Here is a 16,438-nt window from a genome sequence, read left to right as displayed (position 1 = left end):
TGAGAAGGAGGTGCATGTGTCCCAGAATGTGACTGTAGCAGTGGAGGCCCCTGGAAGAGGCTGGAGTCTGGGTGTCGGGTGCAGGCAGAGCTGAGGGGATCTGATGGAAAGGTTGGATGGAGAAGGGTAGAGAAAGAGAGGAGGGACAGTTTACTCCCCCATGGCTTGATCTACCAGACAGACAGAGATGGAGAAGGCTGGGGGGAAGAAGGGCAGGAACTTGATTTCGGCCATGTGGAGTTCAAGGTGTTGGGCTTCTGGGAGGAGCTAGCTAGCTGTCCGCCAGCAGTTGGGTACAGTGTTTGGAGGGTGCAGGAGAGGGCTGGGCCGCAAGTGTTTGAGACACCTTGACATACAGTTTGTGTTTAAAGTCACAAGGCAAGGGACAGGTCCAGAACTGAGCCCTGGGACCCTCTGACATAGAGGTCAGGGAGGAGCAGCAGCCCCAAAGGGCAGTGGAGTGTCAGGAGAGCTGTGTGCTAGAAGCTAGGGAGAGGGAGGGTTTCCAGGAAGTGGGAGAGAGTGACCCCTGGTCAGAATCTGCAGCCCGAGCTTGAGACCCCACCACTGGAGGTCACCGGTGACCTTGGCAAGAGAGGTTCTCTGGCCAGGGAGGAGACTGCCACAATCAGTGCCAGTGGGCACGTACACACACACACACACACACACACACACACACACACACGGCTCTTAGCGCACAGAGCTGGGGTGACTCTGGGCAGTGCTCCAGGTCTGTACACCTGCAAGTTAACCTGTCTCTGGAGGGCGCCCGCCTGTCCCCCTCACACCACACACAAAGGAGCCTCAGAAAGAGGGCCCCAGGGCTGAGAGCGGCCCCAAGATTGGACTCAAGGAGTCCACGTGTTTCCTTTGTAGGATGGATGTTTCTGTCCTTTAGAGAAGCCATCAGCCTTTCCTGGTGTGGTCCAGTGCGACCTGTGACTGTGTGTCAGGATTTGTTGGTTCATTGGAGGTTCAGTGGGGAGGAGGACATTTTTCTCAGGTTATTGAACCTATGTCCCTTCTGCGTGGGGACTCTGACTTCCAGGCTCTGAGCTAGGCACTGGCTAACTGAGCCACGTTCAGATGCACCCCGTTCCCCGGGACTTGGTCTATGCCCGTTTAGGCACAGAGAGTCCTTGCTCACCCTGGACACTCACTAGTCTCCCTTTGTTTGTTCTCCTTAATTATGTTTTTCCCCTGATTTTTTCTCAATTAAAAAAATTCTAGAGACCATCAAAAAGAACAGAATTAGAAGAGGACAGCATACCGGGTACAAGGGCCCCTCCCCCAAACTCTGCTTAACCTGGGAGGTGACCACTGTTACTCTTCCATGCACTTCAGGGCAGTTCACAGCCCCTGCCAGCCCTCAGTCCAGCAGGCACCATGCAGTCTGTCCCTCTGCTCGCTCTTCCACCAGCAGCCTGTGTCGGGCTTCATTCCACATTCTGTCTGTCTGTTCCCTGCTGCTTTCTCCCCGGAGCAGTGGCAGGACTCCTGCTCCATTGCTATTGATGTGGGTAGTTTCTGGTTTGAGGTGGTTAAAAACAAGGTTCTGTCGAACCTCTTTGCTTTTGTGCCTTTTCTGCTTTGGAGACGATTATATCCAGCTTCCTGCCAGTGGAATATCTGAGTCCAAGGTTAGGGACCTTTCGTTTTGAGTCATGCTGCGAAATTGGCCTGAAGTGCGCCCATTTACCTGCCCACCAATCCGAGGACCTGAGGGCGTGCTTGTTTGCCTTGCTTCCCCCAGCATCGGGTGTTATTGGTCTTAGAGCGTGCCAGTCTGGAAGGTGGTAAATGCGACTTTGTTTTAACTCTGGTTCCCTCCTGACTGAGCATTATTTCTCTCTCCAGAAGGCACTCCTGGGTGGGCATCCTCCAGCAGGCAGAGAGGCCTGGGGGGCCGGACCCCAGGGTCCTGGCTCTGAGGGGCTGTGGCCTGCTGGAGGACCTTGACGGATCACTTGCTCTCATCGGCCCCCGTCTAGAAGACACTAGGAAGTCTTTGAGTCTAGACACGGTTCTGTCTAGATCTGGTCTGGGTGCATAGTTCGAGCAAGGTGCTGAAAGTTTTTTGACCATAACTCAGAGCTGGAGATGAGTGTACCACAGTGACTGACACGTGATGGTGAAAGTTGCACAAAACAGTCCCCCACCCCCCATCACATGTGGCGGACTCCTATATCTTTGTTATTTCATTTTTTTAAATCCTGGTCTTGAGAACTGGCAGCTTTCTGGAGTTCTGAGGGGCACATCCTGGGGTTGGGGGGATCTGGAGTGGCCTTGGAGACTTGGAAAACGCCCTCTCCAGAGAAGTCCTTTGAGTGGGGCCCTCAGACTGGGTTGTGAAGGGGAAGCTGCTCAGGAGACTCTGGCTTGACCTTCTCAGCTCTCCCAGGACTTTGTCCCTTTGGCTGCTCCAAATCTGGGTCCCTGTGTGGGCTACACAGCCCATCTGAACTGCAGTGCAGGCCAAGCCTTGGCTGTCTCCCTCCTGTCATCCACTGGGACGAGGGGCACAGGAACAGGGTAGAAACCCAAAACAAGGGCCTGGAAAGCCCTGCCATGCCCCACCAACAAACTTCTGTGGAGGGTCCCTCCTCCCTTCCCTCTGCCTTCTGACTTTCTCTTCTTTAGGTTGAAGAGGTGGCCCTTCTCTAATTATAGTACTTGCCTGGCCTAATTACAGCCTGGGCTAATTTGTTAATGGTTTTGGGAACTGAGAGCCTTTGCCTTGGGCAGTATCATGGCCCTGGATACATGCTGGGGCATTTGCCAAGGAGAGCAGGGTGAAGGAGTGTGAGTGGCCCTGGAGGCCCCATGGGCAGCGTGGGCCATCTGAGGAACCCCATGTCCAGTTGGCACCCACATGTCTCCAACCGATCGCTCCACAGTCCACAGCTTGTCAGTGTGTGTCTTTCCCTCCTCCAGGACTTTCAGGAGACCTAGGCAGGACCTTGCCATTTTCATTCTAATGAAACAAAAGCTCTTTGATGAAATGCCTTAAAATTTAAAAATGTACTTTTGGTTTTCCTTTTCATAAAAGCAACATCTGTTTGTAGCAGAAACTTTAGGAAATACAGAAAAGGGAAAAAACCACCCATGACCCCACCCCAGTGACTCATGACCCCAAATGTGTTAATATTTTAGTGGAGGCGTCTCATGACTGGGCCCTTTGCTTTTGTCTGACTCATTGCATCATCCCCCAAGGGAAGTCCCACCTGGCCATCGTGCAGAAGGTGAACAACGAGGGTGAAGGTGACCCCTTCTACGAGGTGCTGGGCTTGGTCACCCTGGAGGACGTCATTGAGGAGATCATCAAGTCTGAGATCCTGGACGAGTCGGATATGTACAGTGAGTTCCATTCTTTCCATTGGCCTGGAACCCTTTTCCTGCTCACACCCTAGGTGTCCCTGTGTAGGAAGGCCACACAGTGCAGAGATGTGGGAGGCCCGGCTCCCTGAGGCCCAGGAACTGGGTGCCTCACACTGGCCAGGGTGAGCGTTGGGCACGCTGCTCAGATCGGTGAGAGGAGAACATCTTTGCTCCCCCTGGCCTTGGTGCCTCAGCATCGAGCCAGGGAGCCTGCCTTGAATCAGACAGTGCTGCTTGTGTGTGGAAGAGGGGACTGCAGAGCCGGGAGCTGGTGCGCAGGTTCTAGTGTGTTCCTGAGTCACCGGGAACCGAATTCTCAGTTCTAGATTCTTTCTCTTACAGCCGACAACCGAAGCCGGAAACGAGTATCGGAGAAAAATAAACGTGACTTCTCAGCCTTCAAAGATGCTGACAATGAACTCAAGGTGAAAATTTCACCTCAGCTACTTCTGGCTGCTCATCGCTTCCTGGCCACCGGTAAGAGCAAGAGGAGGGCCCTCAGGCGTTGGTGGGATACAGTCATGGAGGGGAAGTTCTTGGCCTCTGGCTATTTGAAAGGTGCAGGGGAAACGTGGCTGCCTCTGAAAGGGGGCGAGGTGGCTTCCCTCCATCCCTAGGGCGCTCCCTGTGGTGGTTTGTTTTCTCTGTTGATGGGTTGTCATTGCAAAATTCTAGGAAGCATTCAGGTTCTGAAAATAACCACCAAGAGAGTGGGGAGGGTGAAATAAAAAAAGAACCATTAGGAGTACCTGAGGTGGGCACTGGGGTTCCCCAGGCCCCTGGATGCTGGGGAGAAGGAGGGCGAAGGAAGCCCTTGCACATGTTGTTGGCCCATAGCACTTGTCTGGCTCATGCACTCATAGCCTGAATCCAGTTCTGTTCTCGTCGCTCCCCCCTCCCATCTGCCTGCATGTGCTGCCAGCAGGACTTGACCTCTAGATCAGTGACATTCCTTTCTCCTCACCCCTGATTCAAAGCCCCTTTGGGGACCTGGGTGATTGATTTGAAAAGCTCCTGCCTGTTCCTCCCTCCCTCCAAATCTGACTTTCTTCCCAACCCTCACTTGCTAAAGGGTGTTAATTCTTTGTTTTTCTTGCCAGGGCATTGATGATGGTGCTAATGATAATAATGATGGTTAACATTTATGAAGCGCTTTCCATATGCCAAGCATGTGTCTAAGTGCTTTACATGTATTACCATTTAACCTCACCATGACCCTACCAGATGTTTTGTTTTTTTTGTTGTTGTTGTTTGGTTTTGTTTTGTTCTAAGGAGTCTCCATACCCAGTATGGGCTCTAACTTGCAACCCCGAGATCAAGGGTCCTATGCTCTTGCCAGTCGTATGCTCTCAGCCGGGTGCCCCAACCCTATGAATTTTTTTTTTTTAGTTTTATTTATTTGAGAAAGGGAGAGAGTATGAGTGGGGGAGGGGCAGAGGGTGAAGAGGGGGAGGAAGAGACTCTCAAGTTGGCTGTGGAGCCTGATGCAGGCTTGATCTTACCACCCTGAGATCGTGACTTGAGCCAAAACCAAGAGTCAGACACTCAACTGATTGAGCTACCCAGGTCCCCAACCCTAAGAAGTTTTTAATCCCCATTTTACAGATAAGGAAACTGAGACACAGGTTAGGTAATTTGCCCAAGGTCATGTGCGCCCAGTGTGGGAGCCGCTGTTCCAGCCTAGGCAGGCAGACTCGAGTCTGACCAGTCTGGATCCAAGGGGTGCTGCTTTCCCATAGAGGTGCAGAACTGAGGGGAAGGAGGTCCTGGGCAGCGAGCAAGCACAGTGACCGTGTTCCTGGTGCTGTCCAACCAGGCCCCCTATGAAGTCATTGTCGTCTTTCTTCCAACAGAGGTTCCCCAGTTCAGCCCCTCTCTGATATCAGAGAAGATCCTGCTGCGGCTGCTCAAATACCCAGATGTCATTCAGGAACTCAAGTTTGATGAGCACAACAAATACTACATCCGCCACTACCTGTACACCCGGAATAAGCCGGCTGACTACTTCATCCTCATCCTGCAGGTGGGCGGCCTGCTCCCTGCCCGCACTCCTGTGCCCGCTCTGCCTCCTCATCTGCTGAGTTGGCTGGGGGATGCGGGGCTTGCCCCCGTGCGGCCTGCCCCCGAGCCTCTGCTCCCCCTTTGCCTGTCCTCCTCCCGAGAGGCCACCCTTGAGCCTCTGGGTCAGGGCGCCTGAGTGCTTCAGGGCTCTGGAACCGACTCTTCCTCGCCCTCACTTCTCCCTCTTGCCTTGTCCTTTTCCCCCCTCAGTTGGGCTTTCCTTCTCAGGCTGTTTGTCACGCTGACCCTGTGTTCTTCCAGGGGAAGGTGGAGGTGGAGGCTGGGAAGGAGAACATGAAGTTTGAGACAGGTGCCTTCTCTTACTACGGGACCATGGCCCTGTCCTCGCCCACCTCTGGTGAGTAGCTGAGCTGCCTCCATGCTGCTCTCCAGCATACCTGGATTGGGGGGAGACTTGGACTGGTACCCCAGAGTCCAGGGCCGTCCAGGTGACTCAGAGGAGAGGGAGGCCAGTGAGGGCCAGAGCTGCCAGGGCCTAGTGGAGGCGGTCCAGAAGAGCAGGGCCTGGCCCCTTTGGATAGGATTCCAAGAGTGGGGAAGAAGAGATGGGAAGGGGAATCTGAGCCAAAGCCTGTAGGGAGCTGAGATCATGTTCTGAGATGTGAGACCAGCCTACCAGAGCCTCCAGGGGTGGGAGGGGGTGGACCATGGGGAGTAAGGACATGTTGGGGAGCCCCAGAAAGTGGCTGGCGTTTGGTTGCGATAGGAAGCAAGAAGCCATGAATGGCCTTGGAGCAGGGGGACATACCATAGCAACTTGGCCATTTGGGCAAGTAGTCGTAGCAGCGGGAAGAGTGAGAGACGGCAGGTGACGGAGGCTACAGGGTCTTGCTCACAGAGACTGGGGCAGGGGAATAGAGGTGAGGAGTGAGAGCATCCAGGGTGCCTGGATCCAGGGAGTCAGGGCAGGGCCTATTTGTCAGGTAGGGTGTGGATGGGCTTGGCTTTTCAGGGGGCTTAGCCACTGCCTTTTGGTTAAGGGCTGGTTTTGATGGCATAAAGGGACTTGGGGCAAAGAGGGGATTGGATACACCCTGCAAGAGAGTTGTGGGAAGTCCAGGGAGGGGCACTCTGGCCACCTTAGTGCTTTCTGCTTCTCTAGTCCTGGCGGCTCAGGCTCTCTTTGCCAGAGGGGCCTTGTGGCTGGAGTGGGCACTCTGCAGGCAAGACCGAAGTCTTGCGAGATCAGCTCATTGCTAGTTGCCTGGCCCTTCTGAGCCTTGAGTGGGGCCCCAGGTTGCTGCAGGCCAGAAAGTGAAAATCCACTTTGTGGCGGGGGGACAGGCCACACACTGAGGTGTGTGTGGCTCTTGGAGATCCTCTGTGTTATGCCTGTTGCTCTCTTTTGACAAAGAGGACCCTGAGCGCAGGGGGCCAGGACCCCCTGTATATTGATATAGCTCAGCTTATTGGCTGGTGTGATGCAGCTCTGCCCCTCTCCCAGCATGAGCAGGCTCCAGGAGGAAGCAGTGAGAAAACAAGACTCCAGAGCTGGGCTTTGGAGCAGGGGACCCCTGCTTGGATGTCTCTGGCCTAGGGAGAAGTTTTCGGCCCCTCCCAAGAGCACCTCTTGCCAGCCAGCTGGGGAAAGTCTTGTCCAGGAGGGCACGTGGTCATGGGACATTTCTTCGAGGCACTTTCTCTCTGCAGTGATGCCTCAGAGGTTGGGTCTGGGTCCTTAGCTCCATCCTTTGAGCTAGAGGCACTCAGGTCCCACTTGGATTGGCCAAAAGGGAGAGGAGATGACTTCAGCCGGGGGGTGGGGAGGGCCGCTCTGGCTTCACTGTGGGATCCTCTGCCCCTCTTTGAGTAGCAGCGCTCATTGGTCTGCCCTAAGCTTCCTCCCTGTCAGAGTCCACTGTGCCCCTCGCTCCCAGGGACACTGGCCCCCAACAGATCTGCTTCTCCATCTTGTTCCTGTGGGTCCATGTTCTGCCTCCTCACCCTACCCATCGCTGACCTTCTCCTCTTTTGCTCCAGTGCCTTCAACCCAGGTCGGGTGTCCGCCTGGCAAGCGGAACTCCCTGCTGTCCTGGCTCTCAGGTAACACAGCATGGCTGGAGAAGTTTGTGCTGCCACCTGTTGCCTGAGCCCACATACCACAGCTCTGTTAACCTCTCCCAGCAGCCACTGGGGCTCCCCACCCGCATTTTGAGCCATCCCACCTGTTCACGCTTGTGGGCTAGCCTGATTTGCACCGGCTCTGCTTGGTAGCGGGCCCAGGTACCGGGTGGCTTTGCCCTGGTCCTGGAAGTGCTTTCCCAGAGGTCCTCAGTCCTTGAGAACACACATGCACACACAATGCGCGCGCACGCACAGACACACAGCTAGAGTGGGAAGGGAGTGTTACTACTTCTGGCCGGGCCAAGTGAGCCCAGCCTTTGCACACCCCTGTGATCAAGGCCACTCACAGACATCAGGATGCCTTGTCATCTCATCAGCTTTCTCTAAAAAACTTGCCTCCTTTCTTCCCAGGCTTTGCTCTTCATTCTGTTGCTGGAGTGTCTGCCTGTTAGGGGAGGCATCCGCCAGGCATCAGAAGTGCGGCCCTGGGCAGACTGCCTGAGTGCTGTCTCTGCGCTTGCTAGTTAACAGGATTCCAGGAGCTGACTTCCTCTCAGTCTTTTGTTCCCCCTTGTGTAATGGGAACAATACATGTGGCCCCTTCTTAGAATTGTCAGGGCAATGAGAGAATAGGTAGGGAATGTTCGGTTAGAGCTAAGTTTTTATTTCTGTTTTTTTTCTTGGTTACAACTAAAATGTGACATTCCAGTTGGAAAGTATCAAGGAAAAGGCCCAATGCCACATGCTGTTTCTGGGCTTTGATACACCACACTCCTGAGCCTTATCCCAGGATTGCTGGCAGCTGTGTTGGTCGACTCGGTCCCACTTATATGGAGGCAGCAGAGGGTGGCAGAAAGTGCTGGTCTCCCCATCGGAACACTGGCCTGCTGAGCCCTGAGGAGGTTAAGAGCATTGCCAAGTGCCTTCGGGCTCCAGTCTCAGTGTGTAACTTAAAGAAGTTCCTGAGGCCTTTGACAGTCCTAAAAACCTATCCCCAGAGTCTGTCATTTCCCATTTTATATTCGTACAGCTGGCTTTTTTCTCCCTCTCAACTGTACCAAAGCACACTTCTCTCTTGATTCTCTTAAAAAAAAAAAGAAAAAGTAAAAAGGTGAATTAGAAGTCCCTTGTCCCTTTCAGACAGCCAGCTTCTGGTTGGGGTAGGAAGTGGGAAGCTGCTAACGGCATTTGAGTGGGTGATGTCTGTGGACCATGTTGGTCTTCCTTGGCCAACACCCTCAGCCTCCTTCTCTCTTCCGCACTTGCTCTTGTTTCATACTGACCAGGGGTTCGTGTATCCATGGCTTGGGTCCTGCTGTTTTTACCTAATACAAGAGCAGAGATCCAACTTTCTTGTTGGAGCCATGTGTTCCCCCAAGCACACGTGCCTTCATTGGTTATCCCCCCTTACGGACAGTCCTTGTGGTGTGTGTTCTATATAACACCATGATGTAAACCTCTTTATGAAAAAACTTTCTCTGTGTTTAAGATTATATCCTTAGGATACACTTTCAGAAATGGAATTACTAAATTAAAAAACCCCTATCTTTTTTACACATTTATTACTCTGTTTAATTTTATTTTTTAAGGTTTAAATTAACTTATATTTTTATTATATTTTTATTTTTTATTTTTAAATTTTATTTATTTATTTGAAAGACAGAGATCACAAGTAGGCAGAGAAACAGGCAGAGGGAGAGGAAGGGAAGCAGGCTCCCCACCGAGCAGAGAGCCCGATGCGGGGCTTGACCCCAGAACCCTGGGATCATGACCTGAGCCGAATGCAGAGGCTCTAACCCACTGAGCCACCCAGGCGCCCCTATTTTTGTTTTTTTTTTAAGGTTTTATTTATTTACTTGACAGAGAGAGACACACCGTGAAAGAGGAACACAAGCAGGTGGAATGGGAGAGGGAGAAGCAGGCTTCCAGCTGAGCAGGGAGCCTGATGCGGGGCTCGATCTCAGAACACTGGGATCATGAGCTGAGCCAAAGGGAGATACCTAACGACTGAGCCACCCAGGCGCCCCAGTTAATTTTTATTTTCTTGAGAGAGCAAGTGAGCAAGTGTAGGGGAGGAGCATTGGGAGACGGAGAGAGAGAATCTTGAGCAGTCTTCATACCCAGCATGGAGCCTGACATGGGGCTTGATCTCATGACCTTGAGATCATGATCTGAGCCAAAATCAAGAGTCAGAATCTTAACCAGCTAAGCTGCCAGGGTGCTTTGGATTTCGTTTTCAAGTAATATCTACACCTAATGGGCTCGAACTCACAACCTGGAGATCAAGGGTCACAAGCTCCACAGCCTAAGCCAGCCAGGCACACCTTATAGTTCAGTTTCAGTCATAAAAGCAATATAGCTTATTTAGAAAATTGAGGAAAGGGAAAAAAATTAAGAAAATTAAGCAGTATTGGGGTGTCTGGGTGGCAGAGTTGGTTAAGTGATTGGCAACTGGTTTCAGGTCAGGTCATGATCTCAGAGTCCTGGGATCAAGGTCCTTATTGGGCTCTATGCTCAGCGTGGAGTCTGCTTGAGATTATCTCTCTCTCTGCCCCTCCTGCTAGCACTGTTTCTCTCCATCTAAAATAAATAAAATCTTAGGAAAGAAAATGAAGGAGTATCATAATACTATTGTTCAGAAACAAAGGTTTCGTATTTGGGTGTATGTCTTTTTAGGGTGTCTGTTTTTAAAAGGCCATGTCACTAATTTGTTTTTGTTTTTGTTTTTAAAGATTTTATTTATTTATTTGACAGACAGAAATCACAAGTAGAGATGCAGACAGAGAGAGAGAGGAGGAAGCAGGCTCCCCGCTGAGCAGAGAGCCCGACGCGGGGTCGATCCCAGGACCCCGAGATCATGACCCGAGCCGAAGGCAGAGGCTTTAACCCATGAGCCACCCAGGCGCCCCTAATTTGTTGTTTTTTAATTCAGATTCTGGAGTGTTCATAAGTATTCGTTAAAAGCAGTCCATCATCATCCAAATGATTAATGTGAAGTATTAGGTAATATTCATAGTATTTGTGTTCCTTTTCTAGAACTTAATCAGAGGTATTACTTAAGTTGGGATAAGTGACACACTTGTGATCTTCTAGTGATCGTATACTGCCCAGTCATAGGATATCCAGGCTATGTTTTCCTAGTTCTAGGAATGAAGCTCAAAGACAGAGTATTACTCAGTTCAGTCTCACTCAGTTAAAGCTGTATTGGTCATTCGGTCACCTGGCTTCGTGATGTTTGCTCTCTTCACCATTTGTTCATCTCTCTTCACTGTTTGTGGGAGTAGCTAACTTAGTAGTTAGTTCGTTACTTAGTGCTCAACTAAGTAAATAAGCCTATTCCACTTCCTATTTGTTTAAAGGAAGCCAGCATGCCTTCACAATTAACTTCTTCGTGCATTTCATTGTTTTGTTTTCTAAGTGTTCTCAAAAATAAGAGCTAATGATATGCAGTCTGTATACCGTTCCTTTCTGAAAATAAGGAGGCTGCTCTTCCTCCTTTGTGGTTGCATCCCTGTTCCTTACAGTGCGATGCACGGAGGCCCTGTTGTCCCTGGGGGAAGGGGCACCTTCCCTACTCCCCCAGGCTTTGCCTCAGGGCAGGGGGATGTGGAGGGAACCGTTGGCTGGTGTGGGAGGCCCGGTGCTCCTGGGGCTCTAGGCTCCTGTGAGAGGGACCTGCTGCCCCCGTCCCCCTTGTCAGACTGACAGGGGACCCGGCAGACACAAGTGGGCAGGACTGGTCCATACAGAGCGGGTCACGTGCAGAACACACTTCTGACCTGTGACAAGCATGTTAAGATGTGACTAGGGCATCACGTTGAGAGGTGTGTGTGGATGCGTCATAGGGTACAAACTCTATGTTCTTTTTAATGTAAAAGTGTGCAGTATATGTACCTTGATACAAGCTGCTTTGGGAAACAAGGACAGTGTCTGGTCCACTGTGAGGGGTAATCATGGTGTCACCCTTGACTAATGAGTTGTGGGGGGAAATGAGGGGATCTGGAGACATAGATTTTGTATCTTTGGTTTTGGTTTTCTGCTTTGGTAGGCTTTTTAATAGTTAGTGCACAACCCCTCTAAACTAACTCACTTGCTTTAAGGAGGCCAGACTTTCTGCAGTTGGAGCTTGTCTATCCTTCAGAACTGCTCCGTTCTGGTGGGGGCCCCGGACCTGTGTGTCTGGGGCACAAGAGGGGCCCCTGTGAGGGCTCCGGGACCCCCCGGCCTGACCATGTGTCTCTCCCCACAGACCACTCCCCGGCCCACCCCAGCACCCTCAGCCGCTCAGCCTCCCTCAGTTACCCGGAGCGCACAGATCTCTCGAGCGCGGCCACCCTGGCAGCCAGCGCCAACCAGTTCGGCAGCTCTGTCCTGGGCCAGTACATCTCCGACTTCAGTGTCCGGGCGCTCATGGATCTCCAGTACATTAAGGTGAGTGCTTCCTGTGTCTCTCCCTCCAGGCAGCGCAGTCTTCCCCATCCCTGCCATTTGGATCACTGTGCCTCAGGCATCAGCAGCTCCTTTCTTTCACCCCCCAACACAGGGCACAGAAGGCCCAGACCCGAGACGTGTTTCTTCCTTATTCTTGCTCCTCACTCTCTCCAGCTGGGCACATCCTCTCTTCCAGACCCCTAGCCCCAGCCCTGGCCAGCCTTGTTTCCCTGGTCTCGTAAGGCTTGCCTCCGTCCCCGCTCTCTGTGAACCTCACCCCTTCTTCCTGCAGATCACCCGGCAACAGTACCAGAATGGGCTGCTGGCCTCACGCATGGAGAACTGCCCTCAGTTTCCCCTGGATGGCTGCACCATTTGCACGGAGAACTTAGCCGGGAAGCCCGAGCTGCCCGTGGTAGATGAGACCACAACTCTTCTCAATGAGCGCAACTCTTTACTGCACAAAGCCTCCCATGAGAGCGCCATCTGACAGGAGGGCCCGGGGCCCCCCGCCATCCCCGCGGGGGTCTCCCCAGTGGGCCCACATGAAGATAGGGAGCCTTGTAGGCCAGAAGGGGTGCAGATAGCCTGTCTAATGGAGCAGCCACATGGCCCCCAGAATGTGGGGAGTTCTGGCCTCTTGACAGGGACCTCTGAATAGCTCCGAAGTAGTGGCTGTCCAGCCCAGGACTGGCAGGGCAGTGGCCCAGCTACCACGAGCAAGGCTGTTTTTTACTGAGAGAATTTCTGAACTAGGCTCATTGCTCCTCTTTTTAAATATTGTTTGGGGAAAGGAATGGGGAAGGGGAAGACAGGGTTAAGGAACTTTATTTAAAACAAAAAAAAAAAAATTTTTTTTTTCCACAAAAACTTTAATTAAAAGGGGTAGGGTTTCTCACCCCGGGAAGCAATAGCCATAATCTGCTCCCAGCCATGACCTTCTGGCTTACGTCCCTGTCTCAGGGAGCCTACTCTTCCTCTTCTTCCCCTTCCTCTTCCTCCTCCAAAGATGGTATCCCAGAGGCCTGCTGGAGGAAGGTTTTTCTCTTGGGAGGAAGACAGTTCCTTCCAGGAAGCAAAGAACCAAATAGCGCTGAGAACAACTGGCTGGACGCGTGCACTGAGGCTTGTTTGACGTCACTGAGGCCGAGGGATTCTGGGTAACTGTGATGAGGGACATGGTACTCCCAGCTACAGAGAGGAGCACACCTACTCCTGTCAACTGCTGGATCCTGGAATTTCCTAGAACTCGGCTGATGAGCTCTCCTGGTGAGTTGGGCTAGGCTGAGGACTCTCACCCCTGTCTCTACTGGTTTGACTCAGAGTGTTAAGCAGGGTCTTACACCTTTAAGATTGCTTACCCCTGCTCCCCAGGCCCTGCCCTTACTTTTACCAAAGGTTTCCCCCTAGGTGGGAGAACATCTACGTTACGGGTGACTTGTCTGAAATATTCCTTTCAGTTCCAAGAGGGAATCTGGTCATGGGCATCTGTGTTGTTAGCAGTTAAGACCATCCTCCTTCCCACCCCACAGTGAAAGTCAGGTGTCAGTCACTGAGCTATGAAGTCCTTCTTTCCAGACTCCCTACTTCTCATCCTGAATCCCCATTGCCTCTTGGATTGAGGACAACAGGACACATAGGAAGACAACCTAAGCAAATTCTTCATGCCCTTTCCTCTGTGGCTGAGGCTTACCCAACCTTGTTCACACACTTAGAAACCCAGGAAAGGAGGTTTCCACCTAAAAGGCACACAGCTGGCAGCCCTGTTTCCCCCATCTTTGTAATCCTAGCCTGAGTTGTCATCCTGGCCTTTGCTGAAGCTCTGCCCCCACGTGAAATTCTGCCCCAGTTTCTTTTCCCTGGGGCGAATGAGGCCCTGCTGCAGAGCTCCAGGCTTGCCACTGTTGGGGAGCCTGTGAGGCTAAGGTCCATGCTGGCCCTTTTGTCGGGTGGAACATTTGCTGGGGGCCCAAGATCAGGCAAGGGAGACTGCATACCTTCCATCTAAGTAGTATTTATTGACCCTTTTCTCACAGTGACTTCTGTCACCCCAAGTACTCCGTTCTTCAGGCGCCTGGAAAATGTTAACTCTTGGGACCAGGAAGTGTCTGCACCAAGTATGCTTGCCCCTGGCCAGTTCTGAAGTCTCCCCTAGTCACAGAATTTATTCCTCAAAGTCTGGAGAGAAGGTAGTGGCATGGGTTCTCAGTCATGAGAAAAAGAAAAACAAAACAGACCTTTATTCCCTGTGGGGGGAAACCCCTCAGTTTTCTACAGGAGCAGCTTGCTTTCTGAGTCCACATGGGAGCTTGCAAAGCTGTGTTCCTGAGAGACCTGAGTGCCAGGTGGAGCAGAGCGCATTGGCCTGAACCAAGTGAGTGTGTGACGTGAAAGGAGCAGGTGCACACACTTCCACAGCTACCTCTTTGCACACACAGTTACTACCAACACATGGGCCCTCAACCCCTCCCTTTCCCCACTTACAATCACTTCTTGCAGAGGGTCATAATGATTTCCAAATATTACTGGTCCCATGACTTCCTCCTCCTAGTGCAATTTTTCACTTCCTATTCCAACCTCTGGTTCCTGGGTCGAGCCGTACCCTGGAGCTGGCCCACCCCTGTGTGTCTTCCCAGGTCAGGGAGACCTTCGCAGATGGCCTCCAAGTGGGTAGGCAAGTCACAGCCACCATAGCGAATAACTCATATTTATTTTGCATAAGATTTTAATTTGTATATTTTTGTGATTTATTTTGGCATTGTTATGAGTTTGACTCTCGGGGAGTTTTGTTGTTATGACTCTTGTGTCTTTTGTCACAAGACAATGATAATATTTGCTAAACAATATATGGAATTTATTTTTGATTGGTAATAAAAAATGAAATATGAAGTCTTGGTGAGTCTACAGTTTTGCCTGTTTGAGTTTGGTTGGTATTCGGTATCTATCGTCGAGATGGTGGCTGTGGTTGGCTGTCAACCTATGACAGGGCAAGGGGCAAGTATTCTGGGACTGTTTAACAGGAAGCAGAAATGAAATTTACAAAATACATATAATCAAGGCTGTTGTCCCAGGAGTTAGAGAGTGGCAGCTGCTGTAAGATGGATAAGTGTGCTCCACTGCCACAATTAGGAATTTGTAAAAATGGATAACCCTAGTCTTCTGCCTGCAGGTACTGGAGGGGGCAGTTAGAGGGGGAAGACAGCCCCTTCTCTCCCCCTGGGGGCTGAAGGAGAAAGGAGCTTCCCACAGTTTCATGTTGTTTCATAACATCCAGCTGCCTTTTTATCCTTGCTCATGAGCCCGTGGTGGTCTCAAAGTTGGGACAGTTCAACCCCTAAAGAGTACACCTGAGAATCACCGCACAGCGTCGACTCTTGAGGTTTCTGCTGTGTGCACTCACACGGTGCCCATAAGTACTGTGGCTACGGTGTGTGATGGAGTGTGCTGGGGGCAGGGGCCAAGTAAGCCAGGCTTACCAGAGTGGACCAACTGGGGCTAATGTTTAACGAAAGGGATGCACTTAGGGAGAAAAAAGAACACTGCAGATAAAATAACAGATGCAAAAGCAGGTGGACACGAGAATAAATTTCATCTGACCATATGTTCCACACATGGGTAAGCCCCTGCTACATGCCAGGTGCCACCAACCCCCACAGTGAGTATAGTGAGGAAGAGCCCCTGAGGGAGACAGTCACACTAGGACCTTTTGATTTCCTGTCTCTTCCACATGGAACACTCTTTTCCCAAGTCTTTGTGAGGCTCACTCCCTCACTTCATCTAAGCTTCTGGTCAAATGTCACCTCCTTGGAGAAGACTTCCTTGGTCAGCACATTTAAAACAGCATGGCCCCATTCCCTCTGTCCACTTCCTTATCTTGCTTTGTTTTTCTCCATAGCGCTTATTATTGGATATTAAAATGAGGATTTGTATATTGTCGTTCCCAGGCTAGAACCAAAGCTCTGGCAGGGCAGGGGGCTTTCTCGTTCCCGCATACTCCCAGCATGAGAATGTTACACGGTACATTGCAGGAAACACTTGTTGAATGAATGAGTGAATGGGTCTTACAAAAAGGTAAGTACTGGATGCTATTAAGGAAGAGCACATAGCTCCCATAACTATGACCCAACCTAGTCAAGATGGTTGAGGAAGACCAGCTGGAGTAAGTGACACTTGCAGACTTGAGAAATGAGCAGGAATTAGCCCAGTGAAGTCACAGTAGTTAAAACGAGTTTAAGGGCGCCTGGGTGGCTCAGTGGGTTAAGCCGCTGCCTTGGGCTCAGGTCATGATCTCAGGGTCCTGGGATCGAGTCCCACATCGGGCTCTCTGCTCAGCAAGAAACCTGCTTCCCTCTCTCTCTGCCTGCCTCTCCGTCTACTTGTGATCTCTCTCTGTCAAATAAATAAAGTCTTTAAAAAAAAAAAAAGCTTTTAAAACGAGTTTAAAACTCAAGAATTGTATTGAGATGAAACATGCAAAGGTCTT

The 16,438-nt window shown here is 51.3% G+C and overlaps 1 protein-coding gene across 3 annotated transcripts in view; it reads left to right on the top strand.

Moving 5' to 3' along the window:
* Window positions 1-14,844, top strand: part of CNNM4 (cyclin and CBS domain divalent metal cation transport mediator 4) — a 37,809-nt gene extending 22,965 nt beyond the window's left edge. The window contains exons 2-9 of one of the 3 annotated variants that reach the window (XR_007130087.1): window positions 3,214-3,357; window positions 3,721-3,855; window positions 5,232-5,401; window positions 5,701-5,797; window positions 7,441-7,503; window positions 11,774-11,955; window positions 12,248-13,224; window positions 14,223-14,844. Coding sequence is in view for 2 of the 3 variants with exons in the window: in XM_047745669.1 (XP_047601625.1) it covers window positions 3,214-3,357; window positions 3,721-3,855; window positions 5,232-5,401; window positions 5,701-5,797; window positions 7,441-7,503; window positions 11,774-11,955; window positions 12,248-12,445 (989 nt within the window). In the remaining variant the exon portion in view is untranslated. Of the gene's footprint in view, window positions 1-3,213; window positions 3,358-3,720; window positions 3,856-5,231; window positions 5,402-5,700; window positions 5,798-7,440; window positions 7,504-11,773; window positions 11,956-12,247 lie in introns of all 3 variants that reach the window. The other 2 variants (XM_047745669.1, XM_047745670.1) reach the window with 2 other exon arrangements.
* Window positions 14,845-16,438: the final 1,594 nt, after the last annotated feature.

The sequence above is a fragment of the Lutra lutra genome, chromosome 9 (genome assembly GCF_902655055.1).
Source record: "Lutra lutra chromosome 9, mLutLut1.2, whole genome shotgun sequence".
Taxonomy (NCBI): domain Eukaryota; kingdom Metazoa; phylum Chordata; class Mammalia; order Carnivora; family Mustelidae; genus Lutra; species Lutra lutra.
Note: the sequence above shows the minus strand (reverse complement) of the source record. Positions and strands in the feature narration are given on the sequence as shown.